Below are 19,024 nucleotides of genomic sequence, written 5' to 3' on the forward strand. Positions count from 1 at the left end.
ACACACACACACACACACACACACACACACACACACACACACACACACACACACACACACACACACACACACACACACACACACACACACACACACACACACACACACTGTATTTTCCTCCCTGTCCTTCTATTCCCTGTACAACAGCCTTCCACCCTTCCCATCCCAGTCGGAATCCAAAACACTTTATTACCAAGTACGGGGTTCGCTCCAGGAATATGTAGGCGAGTATTCAGAGCATACACCGTACATTCATGGCCTCTCAGAACCCATCCATTCATCCCTCACACAGTCACATCCAGAGTGTTGATTTGACTCAAGAGTTAAGCACTTAACCCCTATATTTGTTGACTGTGGTCCCCCGAGGGCCTGTACGGTACTTGGCCCCCCCTGTACTGAAAAATCACTTTGCCAGAATTATCCAAGCTACAAGCTCGCAACATGTCACATCACATTGTGAGCCTGTAGATCTGCTATTTTTGCCAAATGTTCGTCTATTAACATAATATGTTAAAGGTAGGGTAAGTGATATTTTTTGGTTAAAACAAAAAGTATTTTGTTAAAAGGTTAAAGCACTATATTCTGATAGTAATCATTGCTATAGAGTGTTTGTTCAGTAACAGGAGTCTCCATGTCTCTCCAGCTCTTTAATAAACAGAAAATACATTTTCCGGTAGGTGTCAAAATCTCAGCCAATCAGGAGAAAGTACCAATTTTTGTGTTCCAGATCAAATTTTGTCTGCTCATTTCTTAGTGTCATCACTTCCAATTTCACTTGTTTAATCTATATCCTGATTGAGTTCTCTAACCTGATTGGATAAAATTGGAAATGAAACTGAAACTGAAACGAAAATGCATTTTCTGTTTTATAAAGAGCTGGAGAGACAAGGAGACTCCTTTTACTGAACAAACACTCTTTAGCAATGAGTACTATCACAATATAGAGCTATTTAACACTTATTTTAACCAAAGAAAATCACTTACCCTACCTTTAATAGACGAACATTTGGCAAAAAATATTCTAGACATATTATGTCTAGAATAGGGATGTATAGGGATCATGTGGTTAAATCAACACCTGCCTGGCTCTCTCTCTCTTTCACATTTTACCCAAATTTCCCTTTGACTGTTTTCCACAATTCTTTGCTATTTCGGAAAAAAGTGGGTACGTGTTTCTGTGGATTTTATAAATATTGAACCAATGAAAAGTATTAACAAGAGGTTGTGATTAAATAACTATATTGGATCCTTTGTAACACTGGTTCTTTTTTCAATGTCTTGAAAAGTAACACTTTTGGACATACAAGGTTTCCACCCGACAGCGACGATATGCTTTTGTAAATCTGTGTTTTCTCTGGCCCTCTCCCTCTCCCTCTCTCGCTCTCTCTTAACCTCCTTGTGGTTTTCCGAGGCTCTACACGGCACCTTAAGTTATAACCCTCTACTAATACCTTTAGAGAGAGCCTTTTCTTCCTGCTCGCCTCCCACCCCCCAGCTCCACCTCTTTCTCTCCCCCAACCCCCACCTCCCACCCCTCCATAGCGTGATGAATCTGTAGACAGGAGCTAATAATTGTACTTCAGCCCAAGTGCTCATTTTTCTTTGTGTTTGAAAGCTGTGACAGGCAGGAGCTCTCTCTCTCTCTCTCTCTCTCTCTCTCTCTCTCTCTCTCTCTCTCTCTCTCTCTCTCTCTCTCTCTCTCTCCCCTCACACACACAAAGGGGTTGAATAGAATAACTCAAGGTTTACAAGGTCATGCTGTCTAGTGGTGAGGACACACCGGGGACTCGGAAGCAGGAAGGATTTCCTCAAAGGTGCCGTGTCGAGCCTCACATATAAAACACAAAAAGAGGGCGAGAAAGTTATGGATAGCACCGGCGGATCTACAGGGGGAAATAAGTACACGCCATAATGGAGCGGCTCATTGAATCACAGCCACCTGGATGGGATTTTTATCAGCGTTGTTCCTGGGCTTAAAATGAAAAGGGGGCAGGGGGAGGGGGGGGGGGGGTCTTATCGTGCACTGAAGCATAGAAACAAATAAAAACACAACGGTGTGTTTCACAGACTTTTAAACTATCTGTCTTTTTTTGGGTGTGCCCACAGCAGGTCTGTCTGTCAATCTATCTGTTTATCACACTGTGTGTGCGTGTGTGTGTGTGTGTGTGTGTGTGTGTGTGTGTGTGTGTGTGTGTGTGTGTGTGTGTGTGTGTGTGAGAGAGAGAGAGAGAGAGAGAGAATAGATCCAGAGTGATGGAACAGTGTTGTGTTTTAATAGTGCCAGGCGCTAGGAGGGTTATTTTAGCACCGATGCTTCCGCTACATCTCAAGGTATAGCATCCGGCACAGCAATAGGGGGCAGTCCCCACTGCAGTGCACAGTGCCCATGCATTATATACACACACACACACACACACACACACACACAATATGCACGTACATACTGTACATACACGATTACACGTACATGTACAGTATACCCACGCACATGCACGCACACACACACACACACACACACACACACACACACACACACACACACACACACACACACACACACACACACACACACACACAGCATAGATCTCTATCTGATACAGAACAAAAAATAACAAACTAGAAAATACTATATAGTGTGGATGAACAAAAATTACACTCAAATCAGCAAAACAAACGTTAAGACTTGCCTGTGTTTTATTTAGTATACAGTTTTCATCAAAATGTCATTTTGATGCAATTTTAACTATACTGGAACTATAATGGAAAAATAATAATACAAAAAAAAAAATCAGCTAATTTTCATTGTGTCTAAATCGATTAAAGAAGCTCTCAGGCTGTATCCGGACATACAAAAAAGCAGTCTGCAAGCAAAGCACATGCGTTAATATTGAAGGCAAATAACATTTCCATCGACTCCACTGTGGTACTTTATGAAAATTGATCAACAGCTTTAATCACAATGTCATCTTCAAAAGAGAGATGAAAGGGGGGTAAGCGAGAGAGGGAATGAGAGAGAGAGAGAGAGACATAGAGAGACAGAGAGTGAAAGGACACTGAGTTTATTGCCTGCTGTAGTTAGATGGTATATATCCTCACGGCAGATATTTATTGAGTTAGTTGAGTCTTGGGAGAGCTTTAACATTGATTGTGATCATTAAATATATCCGCTCGAAATGGCAACACGGCGGGTCCCTCCATCAATGGAAACGATGGGAGTGGAAACAAAAGGCTTAATCAAATCAATCCTCTCATAATTATTCTTTGAGAGGGAGGAATTAATCACCGGAAGAAATAAAAACAATAATGGAAAATGAAATGGTCAGCCATAAACAATTACTGCCTGGATAAAATAAATAAACTCGGCGGCAGGGAAGGGGGAGGAAAGAAGAAGAAGAAAAAAAAAAAAAAACTGAACTGTAAATTCAATTAACTCAACTAACGGTCTAATGTATATCGTTTGTATTGTTTGTGTAGCCCGTTGTTTATTTATGTGTTCGGTATCTTTATTGGTATTGACTGGAGAGTGAGAGACAGGCAGAGAGAATGAAACGGAGAGAGAGAAACGGAGAGTGAGAGAAAGACAGGAAGACAAAGGCAGGAGGGGGGCGAGAGAGAGAGAGAGAGATATGGAGAGAAAGAGAGAGAGAGAGGGGCAGAGAGGGAGAGAGAAAAAGGAGGCAGGCAGAGATGCATGCACACTGTGTGTGTGTGTGTGTGTGTGTGTGTGTGTGTGTGTGTGTGTGTGTGTGTGTGTGTGTGTGTGTGTGTGTGTGTGTGTGCGTGTGTGTGTGTGTGCGTGTGTGTGTGTGTGTGTGTGTGTGTCTGTGTGTGTGTGTGTGTGTGTGTGTGTGTGTGTGTGTGTGTGTGTGTGTGTGTGTGTGTGTGTGTGTGTGCGTGCGTGCGTGCGTGCGTGCGTGCGTGTGTTTATGAGGCCTTGGCTGTCGGGTCAAAGGATCAAGGTCCTCCCTCCTGTGAGAGCTGGGCTCCTCTCCCCTCTGCTCCCTGAGAGGAAGTGTAGGCTATTGATTAGCTATCAGATGATTCCGATAGGGCCTGATCGATAGGGCTTTGTATGGAAGCCAGGCAGGACCTTCCCTCTTCACTACAGGCACAAACCCATAGATCTGACCGCTGCAATGCACAACCGCACAGAGACATCGGAGGAACTGCTGTGCTCCCTGGCTGTTTGTGGTACACCCAGAGACTCTGCTTTGTGAGCGCCTCTCCGATCGAAAGCATCCTCAAATGCTGGGTGGAGTCTTTCTGTTGTGTGTGTGCGCGTGCGTGTGTGTGTGTGTGTGTGTGTGTGTGTGTGTGTGTGTATGTGTGTGAGGGAGAGAGAGAGACAAAGAGAGAGTATGTTCTGTAGCTTCCTTAGTCATTGACTAATTAAACTGTGCATGCCTCGCTGCCATGTTGATGTCTCACTCTCTATGATGACAGAATTCATTGATTCGCTCGTTTTGTCGTTCAACGCGTGTGATCCCGCCGTCAACCAGGAATGCATGGGATATCAGTCCCGTACTTATTTTAGGCCAGGGCAATCACATACTAACATACTATTTAGTATGCCAAAATGCATTTTAGTATGTCCGAAAACTGAGTAGCTACTAAATAGTACTTGAGATGCATACTAAATTCAGGCCTCGTCCGAAATCTATACTAACATACTATTTAGTCTGCCAAAATACTTTTTAGTACAGTATGTCCGAAAGCTTAGTAGCTCCTTAATGGTATGTGAGATGCATACTAAATCAGCCGTTCTACTCTCTCAATCTCCTCCAATAGCGGTCGAGGAAGGAGGGCGGAGGAAGACGTACTGTAGTCTACGTAATGAAAGCTGATCTTTGGTACCACTATACAGCATATATATATATATACCACAGCTCCATTACAGAGATGCCAGACCTAACGGCAGAGACAGATGACAAAACAATGACAGGAAACAGAATAAACATTCACATGCTTGTGGTCAAAATGGCAAAGGAGGAAACCCAGGAATCGATATCCTGGATTGGAGATTCCTCAGCTGTCTCGTCTTGCTACGTGGACGCCGTTCTGATGCCGGTGGCGGCTCTCTATTGTGATTAAGACTTAAGTACATAAATAGAGTATGCAGATGGCGGCTGTATCTGGTGGCAGCCATGCTGGCACTTAACAGGGACGTCTGCAATGCTCTGCATCTCCCCTTGACTTCTTGTCCCCCCTCAGGGAATGACTTATGGACCTTTTTTTTCCTTTTTGTCAAGAGACGGCTCACGGAAGCCCCACTGAGCTGGCCAGGGTCATTGTTAGTGTGTACTGTACATCCATCCTGCATAGAGACCGGTGTCCCTATTTTGTCATTATAGGAGAACATTTTAAATCATATTATGTATACAGTATATAGGGAGATTATACATAAAAAATTAAAGCTTAAAAACTAAAATAAATAGGAAATCCCACAAAATAAAATGCAAAGAATCACTTTGCTTAATATGTACATTTCTTTAGCTCCTCCCTCTGGAGGTGGGCTCCCTCCATGCTCCTCCCTCTCCTACAGCAGCTAAAGTGGAGCGTGAGGAGGGAGGTGGGCTGCCTCCATGCTCCTAGCCTTACAAAAAATATGATTTACCGGGAGATTAAAACTCCCAACCCATGTTCTCAATCAACCTAATTAAATCCTGCTTTCCGGAGTTATCACGTGACCAGCCCACAGCAACAGAGAACAGTGTTTGAAAAAGGAATGGTAGAACCCATGTGCTCATAGAGTAATTCAGATAAGCCAAACTGTGTTCATATTTTGCAACATTAGATTGAACATACAGGCCCTGGCCATTTGTGCCAGATTACGTTTTTCGCCATTTTGTGTTTTTAAAACACACATTGTGCTACTACTCCTACCGATTTTGTACAAAACTCACACAAATCAGTACACGTTACCTTTTTTTGTTTCTAGGTTTTTAAGAATGAACCTGCTATGTGTGGGCTCACTGCTCTGTGTATGTGCATGTGCATGTGTGCATGTGTGCATGTGTGCATGTGTGTGAGAGAGAGTGTGAGTGTGTGAGTCATGTATCTGTGTTCCAGGTATGTCCTGTGCTGTGAAAGGAAAGTGATAAGAACACCTGTGCTCTTGGTACAGTACAGATTAGAACTGAACTGAACTGAACAGGACAGAACATTCGCTGGTATCAGATTCTGTGCTGGCTGCTAGCGTGTAAACGCACTGCACGACTAACTGACTGACTGACTGCTTGTGTGTGTGTGTGTGTGTGTGTGTGTGTGTGTGTGTGTGTGTGTGTGTGTGTGTGTGTGTGTGTGTGTGTACGCGCACGTGCGTGTGTGTGTGTGACAGAGAGACAGACAGAGAGAGGGGAGAAGTTCAGATGTGTATTAGGAGGGGTGGGTACATGACCCATGGTGTAACCTAGAGCTTCTTGTCAGTGGGCCTTGCTATTGGGACTGATTGTGCGTGCCTGTGTGCATGCCTGTGTGCGTGCCTGCGTGGCCATATGGAAAAGCAGGCCTCTGCTGTTTTCCTAATAGGCTGAGCCACACTCTCAGGCAGTCATCCAGCTGACCAACCATGTGTGAGAATGCAGGTCAGCGTTATGAGGATTGGCTGGTTGAGCTGTCATTCCTTTCCAAGGCCTTGCTTTCTTCCTGGTAAAAGTCCAGAAATGGATGTATGACCACAGCAAGCAGGGAAATTGCTTCTGGTTTATCGGTTTATTAATTGTTTTATCGAATGGATCAACAACGCCTCGAAGCAATAATCGTTCTGCCCCTAAACTGACTCTGTATACATTTTTTCATTTTGGTATAGCAGTCTTGCTAAGTCAGAGATCAATATATGCTGCTCAACTGTCAGGTCTCTACAAAAACAACTCCCCCTAATGGCCTTCAAATGAATGGACTTCCACTGTGGTATAATGTGCATTAAAGACTTACAGACAAGTCATTGTATTACAAACAGATCTTTATTGAACCTTCTCTCTCTCTCTTTCTTTTCTTCACAGGTATCATGACACTGGAATGCTGATTTTTCAAGAGCGACCTACGGCATGCAGACTGCCATAAAGCACAATGTCTCCCGAAAAAAACAAAAACCACATAAAACAAACGTCCCTGCAGGTTCTTCAGAACACCCGACTCGCCACCAAGCCCCTAAGCCAGAGTGACACGAGACGAAATGAGGACCATGCAAAGAAAGGAAAAAATGCATACAAAAGTGATCTCAATGGAGGAATCCAAATCTTGGGACTTTTGGAAAAGCAAGATTCTCGGCCAACATCAAGACGCAGTTTTGTCCCTGTATCCAACCACATATACCTCCAAATTGTAACTAAGACTTATCAGAGTATAAATACATTATTGATTACGTACGTACAGTAGGTTGACTCAAATAGCAGACAGAAAGAAGGAAAAAGAAAATACATGTCCACACCCCTTTAGCACATGCCCAGCGTTGATTTATCATGTAAATATTGTACAGAAAAACAAAAGGCAACATTGATATGAAACAATACTATTGCATAATAATGTATCTAGCCATGAGTGTCATAAATATCCATTCCTCCTTATTTCTTCTATGTCCATAAAGAGTTAGCACAATGGTTAACCTCTAATGCTGTATTTCAGTAGGAAAAAGAAACATCTATATAGATGGGAAGATACCGAAATGATATACAGACATAAATAGGGGAAGAGGAACTTTTCGTCATAGAGTGCACTACTGCTGGGATGACATGTTGTAAGGGTGTATGTATTAGTTAACCTGCAATGTTAGACAGGTAATTTGCTTCTTTCAACTTTTCCCTTTTAAAATGGATGGTCTTGACATGAAGGAGACTTGATACAGACACACACATGCACACACGTACACTTGCGCACACACACACACACGGAAAAAGACTATTGGTGATCCCTGACTGCCTCCCCAAGAGACATCCTGGCTAATGTTCTTCTCCCCTCCCATTGTAAACTAACACAGCAGCGCTGGACAGAGCTCAATTAATAGATTCATTTAATAGAGTGAAGTATATGATTAGCCCTCCAGTACAGTGTATATGTGCTGTGTTTTTAGCCCCCCGCCCCCCCAGTAGTGACATAATCCACATGGAGTTCCAATGTTTTGGCAGCTCTCTTGTACAGTGCAATGACAATAGTCTTTTGTTTTAATTCAGTTCAAATTAACAATCCATTGTCATCTTTGATTCCGCACAGTAAAATCCTCTGTGGTTCAGTTATGGGTCCATTCTGGTCCATTTTGTTCCACTGAGGATTTTCCAGTGGCTGTTTGGCTAGTACACCCCCCCCCCCCCCCCCTACACACATACTGTACACACACACACACACTTCTCCGGTGTTGGTGATGGCTGGTTGGTGGGTCTTGTGTGTCTGTCAGAGGGACTGGATGCCGGCGGGCCTCTCTGAGACCAGCTGCTCGCTTAGTTCCCAGAGGCTGGCGCCGCTGCTGAGGTCCTGGGCCTGAGTGGACGGCAGGCAGCGGAAGCAGTTGTTGAAGTACATCCCTCCGATGCCCTCCAGCTCCGGAGCGACGGCACAGTACACCGTGGTGGCTGCCCCCTGTTGCTGTGGGACACAAAGAGACACACAGAGGGAGAGGACGATCAGGACCACAGCACCAAACTCTGACAGAAACAAAGGAGGCAGATCTTCAGACACGTGGAGACACTGGGACATCAAATGGACACGAGAAATTCAAGACAGACCTTGGAGACCGCCTTGTCCTCTTTTTTTATGCACACAATGCACGCACGCACACACACACACACACACACACACACACACACACACGCACATACAAGCTACAACACAGAAGCAGAAGGCTACAGGAGAACGGCACACACGCACACGCACACGCACACACACACACACACACACACACATACACATTAATCCCTGACTCCATGCACTCTCTCTCTCCATCTCCTTCAACCCATAAAGACTGGGTCATATTACCAAGGGAAAAAAAGAAAAAAAAAAAGAAAAAAACATAACCCTGTGCTGTACATATATTTATATACATATATTTATTTCTCTATCTGGAGTGTACAGGACTCATGGCTATGGGACGGTGTGCATGCTGATGTACAGACTGGTAGAGGAGAGGTGAGAGCCGACCACAGTAGCTCCACTCTGACAACGACAAACACTGGAGGGTTTTGTGAATCACTGTAAAAGCAGATGGGTCTTAATGAATATGTATATTTTCGCGACATGTATCCATTGGTTGAAGTCAGGCATTTCAAGTAGAGAATTACTGTTGGCAAACAATGTGACAATAGGGTTCCACGTCTATGTTTGTGTTTATTTATCCAAAAAGTTAACTTTTTTAGGAATATCTAGGGAAGCGATATCTTACACACACACACACACACACACACACACACACACACACACACACGTATGTACACATGCAAGAACCAAAAAGACTCTCCCTCTGTTTCTTACTCTGTAAATCCTCTCTCAAGTCAAATCTCAAAGATCACACAGCTCTCTGGCACCCAGGAATCGACTTTGCTTCATGTACCACAAGGAGGCATACCATATAAATAACCAAGACAGTATTTAGACGCGGCCTGCTAAGTTCTCTAATACACCCACCCTCTCCCATCCAGACAGTAATTAGCAGGAATCTTCTTTGCGGGAGGCAAGATTTCTTTGGCATTTTAAACGGCAGCAGAAGAAGCGCATCAGAGAGAATTAACACACATATACAGTACATACACACAGACACACACATTCACAGAGCCTGGATGTTCAAAGAGGCATCTTTCATGTTGTGGCTCTGGCTAAAAGCTGCTGTGACGGCTTCCCTGCAAAGCTCTGGGCTGGAGACAACTTCTATACAGCCACATAAAATGGCTGGCCTCTTTATCGGCCAACGTGAGCGAGATGGGGTTGAGAGAGAGAGAGAGAGAATGGCAGAGTCACAGACAGATGCTGATGTGACATGGCGTGGACTTAGCATTAAGCACAGAGCGCTGGCACCCATTGAGACAACTGCGCATACATTCAAATGCGGGCATGCGCACACGCACACACACACACTGTACATACATGGACCCACATGACAAATGCGCACTTCGTAGCGCTTCTTAGCTTACACTGCTTTGCACAGAATCCCTACCACTGATCTGTAATACACTTTGTATTACAGATGCACGTTAACGGAAAAGAGCCACTGAGGCTTTAAGGGTTTCACTTTGAACACACAAAAAACATGCACATGAATGCATACACTGTAGTTCACATAAGAACACAAACCACTTTCACATTCATTAAGAAACGCACGCACACACACACACAAACAGTACTGTACACACACACACATAAAACTCCCACTCCAAGATTTGAGTAAACTTCCTCCAGGAAGAACGTGTGTGTGTGTGTGTGTGTGTGTGTGTGTGTGTGTGTGTGTGTGTGTGTGTGTGTGTGTGTGTGTGTGTGTGTGTGTGTGTGTGTGTGTGTGTGTGTGTGTGTAACTGTGTGTGTGTGTGTGTGTGTAACTGTGTGTGTGTGTGTGTGTGTGTGTGTGTGTGTGTGTGTGTGTGTGTGTGTATGTATGTGTGTGGGAGAGAGAGACGTTGTGGCAGCAAGATTTGAGAGCGTTTGAAGTCTCGTATGATGAGAGGATGAAAAGGCAGCCATCTCTCTGTGTGCCGCTGTCTGTCTCACCTGCCAGCGGGGTGATAACTCCATCCGCCGCCACCCAGGCCTGCCATATCAAAGGCCAGCCAAATGCCAAGCAGTGTCTCAGCCCTGCGTGTCGGTTCACACGCCTCACAGGCTCCCTCACCTCTGCTAGGGCATCTGATTTAGGTCACCTAAAAGAGCTAAATGCCTTTTGAAAAAAAGAGAGAGAGAGAGAGAGAAAACTCCACTGAAGTTTTCAGGCAGTTTTTTTTCTCTTCTGGCCTGGGTTGAAGGTTCTGACTCACAGATGCTTGAACAAGCTCATGACTTTCAGAAGGACGTTTGTGTCCGGCTACTGAAGTTTTTTTTGGACCCGAGTCGAAGTGTCGACCACAAGGCTTTCATATTCCTCATCCAGATTGTTGACGCTAGGGTTTATTATTATTCACATTTATGCCTTCGGATCCACTTTTTTTCCGCTGAAGATTTGACCGTGGCTGTTTGGCTAGTAAAACCCTAGTTGTTCCAGTACAGTTAACCTAAAAGCCCCGTTAGTAGTGAGTGGTGTCTCTGTGCAGTATGTCTATGAGTACAGCATAGTGAGTGTCTGTGAGAGCAGCAGTAGTGTTCTATCTGATTGGTGTTTAGCTCATCCCCCCTCGCCACTTGACCCCGTGACCTCTCTAGGAGATAAGGCTGATGAGATTAGACATTAACATGCTCAGCCACCCACCAACGCCATTTATCACAGTGTGTGTGTGAGTGTGTGTGTGTGTGTGTGTGTGTGTGTGTGTGTGTGTGTGTGTGTGTGTGTGTGTGTGTGTGTGTGTGTGTGTGTGTGTGTGTCTTGGAGGAGGCGGGGGAGTTGCTATAGTGAGATATAAGGGAAGAAAGTGAGGGGAGGGGGGGGGCACTCTTTCACGATGGCATTTCACACACCCAGAAACACATTTTCTATGTGCAATGCATGCATGAACACAACCACTTGCTGGCCCACATGCACGCACACAGACACAGAAACACACACACACACACACACACACACACACACACACACACACACACACGCACACACACGTCACACGTGCACACACACAAGCGCTTAGGACAAGCTAGAATTTAGGCCGTTGAATCTGTCTGTACAACACACGTGAAAGGTTGTATCAATGATTTGGAACCTACTGTATGTGTACATGTAATGTAGATAATACCTGTCAATTTAGGTGTCTACAAAAACCTATGGATTTCTCTGTGTGTCTTTCTGTCTCCTGCAGCTTAAATGTAAAATCACTCATTTTGTGTACAGTAGTTTCTAGATGGGGTATGTGTGTGTGGGGTTCGATGGGTTGCTGTCTACTCGCACTGTCATGTGGGAGGAGATAGGAGGGAACACAGGAAAAGAGATGTCATGGGGGAAAAAACACCATAGCAATATGACACGTCACACCAAAGCAACAGAAAAATCTCCCCCCCAAAATGCTAAGAGAATATGGACACATTACTATATATTTAGTCATAATTATGACGTATAGCATAAATAGAAGATTTTCGCTACTTTTGAGAATTTTGGAAATTGTTTGCCTATAAAGACATGCCCGATATGCCAATATAGGGACGCCAGGTTGAAAGTGGCTAAAAACTGCAGTACAATCCTCAATGTTCATTTAACACAGAGGTAACCAAATGGACCCTGACGCGGTCCATTTGCACGCTCTCGGAGTTACAAATAACATTAACACTGAGGATTATACCATGGTATATGAGCAGCAATAAGGCAAGCCTCTAGTCCCCGGGATACACCTCTGCTACTGCTCTGGGATCAGATCCAAGTCTTCCAATCTCGACATCGCGCCCGACGCCCGGGGACCTCGCCCGCAGAAATCGTCATTGTGCCGTGTTACGCAATAATGGGTTGTTGACAGCTCGTTACGGAGCGCATCCAGAAGCCAAGAGGGTGACCGAGGGATCCATGTCGTCTACAGTGTAGAGTACAATATATAATAACGTTGCCGTGTTCTGTCCTGGGTCTCGTCATCCAACTTGTACTCGGCTATAATGTGTGAGCGTTTCTCTGACCAATTTGCATGTGACCCCCTCTCCCCCACCCCTCCAACATCTGTAGTTATGTCATTGACCTCTTCTCTCTCCCTCTGACCCCATGACCCGGATGTAAATAAACCCAGTACTGTAGAGCAGTCTGTTTTTGGGCCCACCCCTCTGTATATATTAACATCCTGTAAATATCAAACAGCTATGCATGCTGATAATCTAGCAATTCTTTCAGGTACTTTTATAATCCAAAACAAAGGAAAAAAAAAGAAAAGCAAAACAAATTCTCATATGGCATGTGCTGGTAAAAAAAAAGAACTATAAAAAAAAGTAGAAAAAAATTACAAACTTGAAATAAAATAAAAAACGTGACAAAAGAGTGGATAATATTGTCAGACAATATCCTCTGTTGGACAGTGTGTATGTAGAGTATTAACTGTTTTCTTACTCCAGTGGGTGGGTACTCTTCCTTTGCCTGTCCTTAACTGTGTTTCTGCTCACCATCTGTGTCAGTTGTTGTCAGTCGGTGTTTGTACCGCAGCGAGGGTTGAGGCAGAATGGACACAAGGGTTAAGGTGTGTGTGTGTGTGTGTGTGTGTGTGTGCGTGTGTGTGTGTGTGTGTGTGTGTGTGTGTGTGTGTGTGTGTGTGTGTGTGTGTGTGGGGCGGTTACATTTTTAAGTCAACTGACCTCTGAGATGGCACTCTGCATCAACAGCAGTACACAACGTCTATTGGGGATGTGTTGACAGAATGAGGAGGACTTGATAGAGCATACTTTGTCATGTGAGGAAGCCCTAGAGGTGCGTTCTGCAACCCAAAACCCGCAGGTTTAAAACCTGCTTCAAGTACCAGCTGGGTGGGGTTTCAGAAAAAGAATTACATATCAGCAAGGAATGCATTTTGAAATTCAAATACTTTACTGTCACTGACTAAACTTCCTGAGACACACTGCGTAGCTCTGTGTAATGAGCAAATTCTTAGAATTATTTGCAGTATATAGATTAGAAGAAATGTGCACGGTAAAATCCTCAAATGTAACCAAATCGACCCGTCAAGGTTCACTTGGTTACTTTTGTACACGCTCTGAGTTAAAAGAACACAGGATTTTTACTGTGTGCAAGTCTGATCAACAAGTTGCACAAAAAGATCCTTGTACTGTATTGTACTTTCTCACAACGTCACTGTCAGCCCCCAACCGGCCACAGAGACCAGGTGGAGTAGTGTCCCAGACTGCCTCAGCCCTCGGCCCCAGCCTTGTGGACTAGCTATCCTGAAAGTGGGACTCCAAAGGGATTGTGATTCTATTTCAGGAATGTTTCTTTTCAACCTGTGGTGTTTTAAGATAGATGGAGGTGTCTGATTTTTAATCTGTGCTAAAGATATTTTACATTTAATAAATAACCATTGAAATGAACCATTTGAAGCTTCCCTTTTTTGCATCTTGTCTGGGGAATGATAATAAAAAGCAAACAGAGGAATGTCTGTATATATGCTCTTTTGTGGGTTTGCGCAGAGCTGTGTTAGCCCTCAGCAGTGCTAGCCTCTGTGAGCTGACAGCTCAACTGAGCGTGCCCTATCCAGCTGTGGAGGGGATTCTGGGTAACGCGGTCCCCTCAAGATAAACAACCTGCCCCTCGATTCAGCCTGACCACTCAACCACGAGGGCAGGAGATTAGCACCCCAAACACCCCAGAACACTCCTCAGAAAACACCCTCGCACTCACCCCTATGACCCCGCCATAACCTCTATGACCCTTGTTGAGGTGGACATAGTGGGGGGTGGATCAGATGAGCTAAAGGGGCTATAGCTATTAGCTGTCTTCCTCGTATGATAGAGAACGTACAAGCAACAATGGTTAACCGTGAAAACAAATCACTATCACACTTGTTCTGTTCTTCAAAGGGACCATTAGTAGTTCTCAGACTGGATGCTTTATTTCTATCAAAGCGATGGGAAATACTATTATCTTATCAAATCTGACTTTTTTCCACGGCTGAAATATCACTGCAGCCTCCCAAAAAATTACATGTACAGTACTACAGGAAAAAATGCTTGAAATGCTTGAAACATTGATGTAGATGACAAAGAAAGCACACACTTCAGCACAAAGCCCTGAATCAGTTCCTTACCAATCAGTGCACTCCACAGAGCACAATGACAATCAGCCAGGTGATAGCACAATGCAGCCTGACAGCAAATCGTGGGTTCGATTCCCAAGCCCAACGACCTTTACTGCGTGTCACTCCCTGTTTCCTGTCATTCGCAACTGTACTACCCAATAAAGGCAGAAAAGCCTCAAAAATATATATTTAAAAAAAACTCTTAAACCCTATATATATACTTCATTGTGACATGTTGTGAGCTTGTAGATCAGCTATTTTTGTAAAATGGTTTGTCTATAATTACATTTATAATAAGGACTCAAGGTTGAAAGTGGTTAAAAGATACATTAAAGGCCCAGACGGTTGGCGTAACCGTCTGGGCACCTAGGCTGGTAAGCATGTCGCGGGTTCGACTACCGTTCCCGACGACCTTTGCTGCTTGTCAGCCCCCCATTTCCTGTCAGCCTACTTTCTTATCAATAAAGGCAGAAAAAGCCCCAAAAATATCTTTAAAAAAATCAACATAAAAATACACATACACGTGCACACCCAAGATACATTAAGTGAATTGAAGTGGCCATAACGTGACAGTATCATGATGTGCACCAACGTTATTTGTACCTAATTATGATGTCATGCTATGGGTAACTTCTGCTAAACGCCAACATTCCAGGTCTTTTTTGTATGTGACACCTGCAGTTTGTGAACAAAGCCACACTGCTTGTGTGCATGTCCTTGAGTGGTAATGGTCTGTCTCGTTGGAAATAGCAATCTTTATAAATACTTCAATTAGAACAAAAGTGCTTCCCAAGAAGTCCCAAGTTGGTGTGACTAAGACATTAGTTACAACTACAAAAATAACTGTGACCTCACTTTTCACTTAAACCATCTATACTTTGTATAATATTTTCACTGAATATTCACAGCGAAATGGCATGCCGAGAATAGGGATGCTAGTGGCATGTGGTTAATCTCTATGATTTCAGACTTTCATGGCCAGAGATGGTTCTATTTGTGACGTCAGGCAGGCTTCAGGTTCCTGCTGGTGGAGCCCAGTGAATGACTAGGCTTCCCCCATCACAGGTCTACTCCATAAGGCTACTAGACATCACTCTACCCCTGGTCATCTGGTATGTACTAACCCCTATTACATACCCTCCATTAGCCCGTAGGCTGATGGCTAATACTCACCTACGGGCAGTACACTCCCATGAGAGTCATTAAAGACTGAATGAAAGGACCACACTACCCCCTCCCTCCCATCCTCTCTTCCTCCCACTCTCACTCTCTCCGTAACATCCTCTCTATGGCGGTGAACTTTGATCTGCCCCGCATTCCTTTTTCACACACTCTCTATCCATCCCCATGTAGTTCCACTTGATCTGAAAGCGTACCCCATGCTGCCATATGGCTCCCTCCAGCCCTGTACCCGGACACGCTTATAGATTGGCTATATTCGGTGTGCAACGACAGCTCGCAAACCAAGTATAAATACAGGACCCTGCAGTTGTGGTCAGAGGAATTCAACGGATCATGGGAGTAGGAAGTGAAAAGAATATCTCTTCTTCCAGAATCCAGACACATATCACAGACAACTCTTTTCTCACTTTTGCACGTCACACGGCTAACACTAGCGGGTGAGGAAACAGAAAGAGACAGAGAGAGAGAGAGGGAAGAGCAAGAGGATAAACTATGCCAGAGTGACAGTAACAATACATAAAGCACTGCAGTCCCCTCATCTACTCTCTTCCTCACACACAACCCCTCTCTCCATTTTGCACCAGATAAGATCAACCGAGTGTCAGTCATAAAGTGCTTCGCATCACACTGCAAATGGTGTGTGTGTGTGTGTCTGTGTGCGCGCGCATACATGCATGCATGGCTTGCATGCCTGTGCACATGCACTGTATGTGTGTGTTTGTGTGCAGTCCAATGCTGACCTGCCTGCATACATTTAAGGCGTGCATGTTCCAGGGAACAATGGAGTAGGAAATGGGAATGGGGCTAGAGGCAGAGAGAACAGAGAGGAAGAGAGGAGGGAAACACAGGGAGACAACAGGGAACGAGAGAGGGGAATCATTAAGAGGACAGGAAAGGAGAGAGGAGAGGAGAGGAGAGAACGATAGGACACAAGGCAGCCAAGAGGAAAACGATGGCGAAGTCAGAAGGACTTGCGCAGCGACTGTGAAACTATCTCATTTTTATCTTTGGCGAGAGGACTTCCGAGGTGATCCGCACAACCTAATTATTTTCCCCTAATAAAAGCAACATATGCTAAGACAATAAAAGGCCTTATTGGACACCTATTCATTAAAGAGGCAGCAGTAAAGGGAGCAGGACTCTGGGTGAGGGATTATCTTTTAACAGGGCTTTTCTCTGGCTGAAAATGGCCTCTGTCTTCCTTTAGCGCATCCCATATGGGTGCATAGACCACCATAAAAGAAACTGAATTATACATGAAGAGGGCCGGCTTGCTTTATTGGCCGTGATCTGCTCTTTTTTTTCCACACTCTCACCTGATTGGGTTGGTGTGGCATGCCTTGCACTTTGGGCTAAATCAATCTGGAGGACATCAGCGCTATCCACGGTACAAGGCAAGCGTGTATGTGCGGAAGGGGGAGAGCTTCAAATGCAGCGGTACATACCAAATACGACATCCATTCCACTGCGATACGCCAACATACAGATAGCCGAAATTTTGGGTAAGTTGGTAACACCTGGATGGTTGAAGTAACGCATGGCGGTGACTCAAGTTGGACAGTTTGACACGCTGAAGTCATTATTCCATATGGTCAATGCACTGTAAGTGTCAGTATAGCTCTATTATCAGCCAAGCAATGCTGTCTGTGTGTCGGTGTGCGAGCGTGTGATGAGCTGGTGTAATAAGGTGTGTGTGTGTGTGTGTGTGTGTGTGTGTGTGTGTGTGTGTGTGTGTGCTCACCTTCTCACTGATGCGCCAGCTAATTGGTCTCCTGCGGCAGGCTGACATATTCATGTGTGCACACACACACACACACACACACACACACACACACACACACACACACACACACGTCACGCACATGCATGCATGCGCGCGCACACACACACACACACACACAGAAGCTCACATTCCCCCGTATGAGTTACACCCACATGTGGTATACTACTGTATATGGCGTGCCGACATGCGTGTGCACGCGCACCAGCACATCCGTGTGCAGGTAACCCACAGAGTGTGTTTCCAAATGAACTCATTATCACCATGCTGAATCCAAGTGAAGAATGACACCCTGACAGACTGCACATATTATACACACTTAAATGACCTACAGTACAGGAATGCAAGGCAAGAAAAATGAAAAAGAGAAAAAAAAAGACCAAAACTGTGTTTTCCGAAATGGTATATTACACAAAAGAATGTATAGAAAAACTAAATGCATCCAAAGAATAATGGGAAGAAAAGAAAAGAAAAGAAGGGACCAACACAAAAAAAAACGCCTTTAGGCCGCCTCCAAAATTGTTTTTATTTCTCCACAATGGGAGAGGCAGGAGCATCCTAACATGTCAAACATAATGCGATCATTCACTGGCTTTTTGTTATGGTAAATACAAGGCGGTGATAGCTGCTGTCACTCCAGCAGCACCCATGCAGCCCATCGCTTCAGCTCTAACAATTACTGACAATACACTCCTATGAATTAACATTACAACTGGGTAAGGTTGCACAGTTTTTCAACCAAGATACTGTCTTTTTGTTGTTTTTTTTAGCCTCGACTGCCACGCAAAAGCTGAATAAACCGATATGTTGGCTCTTTTTTTTAGGCAAATGACTGACATTGACTGTATAAAAACAATGAATAATATGCTACCTAATCCCAACTGGATGCAAAAAAGAAAAACAGAAAAGTAGGTTTCAGCTGCGAGTGCAAGAGCTTCACCGTCATTTTTCTTAACGAAGTTAATCTCTCTCTTTGGCCCTGTTTTAGAAGGAACAGACGCTCGCGTTGTCTGTCCTCCTCGTTTAACCGCGCGCTCTCTCTCTCTCTCTCTTGCATCTCCTCCCTCCCCCCTTGTTCCCTTGTGGTGGAGGTCGAGGGAGGGATGTTCTCTTTTAAATAAGAAGGCAGCGCTGGCCCATTAAACTCTGATAGTAATGATATTAATTTGGCAGGAACGTGTCATTTTCACAGGAGAGCAACTAGCAGAACTGTCATTACGCTCACACATGCACGCACGTGCACACA

The 19,024-nt window shown here is 44.4% G+C and overlaps 2 protein-coding genes across 2 annotated transcripts in view; one reads left to right on the forward strand and one right to left on the reverse strand.

The window, feature by feature from the left end:
• LOC308091919 (transcription factor Maf-like) overlaps positions 1-7,074 on the forward strand; it is a 69,588-nt gene extending 62,514 nt beyond the window's left edge. The window contains exon 3 of the mRNA XM_080437672.1: positions 7,002-7,074. The gene's annotated coding sequence lies outside the window, so the exon portion shown is untranslated. The remainder of the gene's footprint in view (positions 1-7,001) is intronic.
• wwox (WW domain containing oxidoreductase) overlaps positions 6,944-19,024 on the reverse strand; it is a 174,873-nt gene continuing 162,792 nt past the window's right edge. The window contains exon 9 of the mRNA XM_080437671.1: positions 6,944-8,577. Coding sequence (XP_080293797.1) covers positions 8,386-8,577 — 192 coding nt within the window. The 3' untranslated portion in view covers positions 6,944-8,385. The remainder of the gene's footprint in view (positions 8,578-19,024) is intronic.

Source organism: Gymnoscopelus braueri, assembly GCF_963280865.1.
Source record: "Gymnoscopelus braueri genome assembly, chromosome: 9".
NCBI lineage: Eukaryota > Metazoa > Chordata > Actinopteri > Myctophiformes > Myctophidae > Gymnoscopelus > Gymnoscopelus braueri.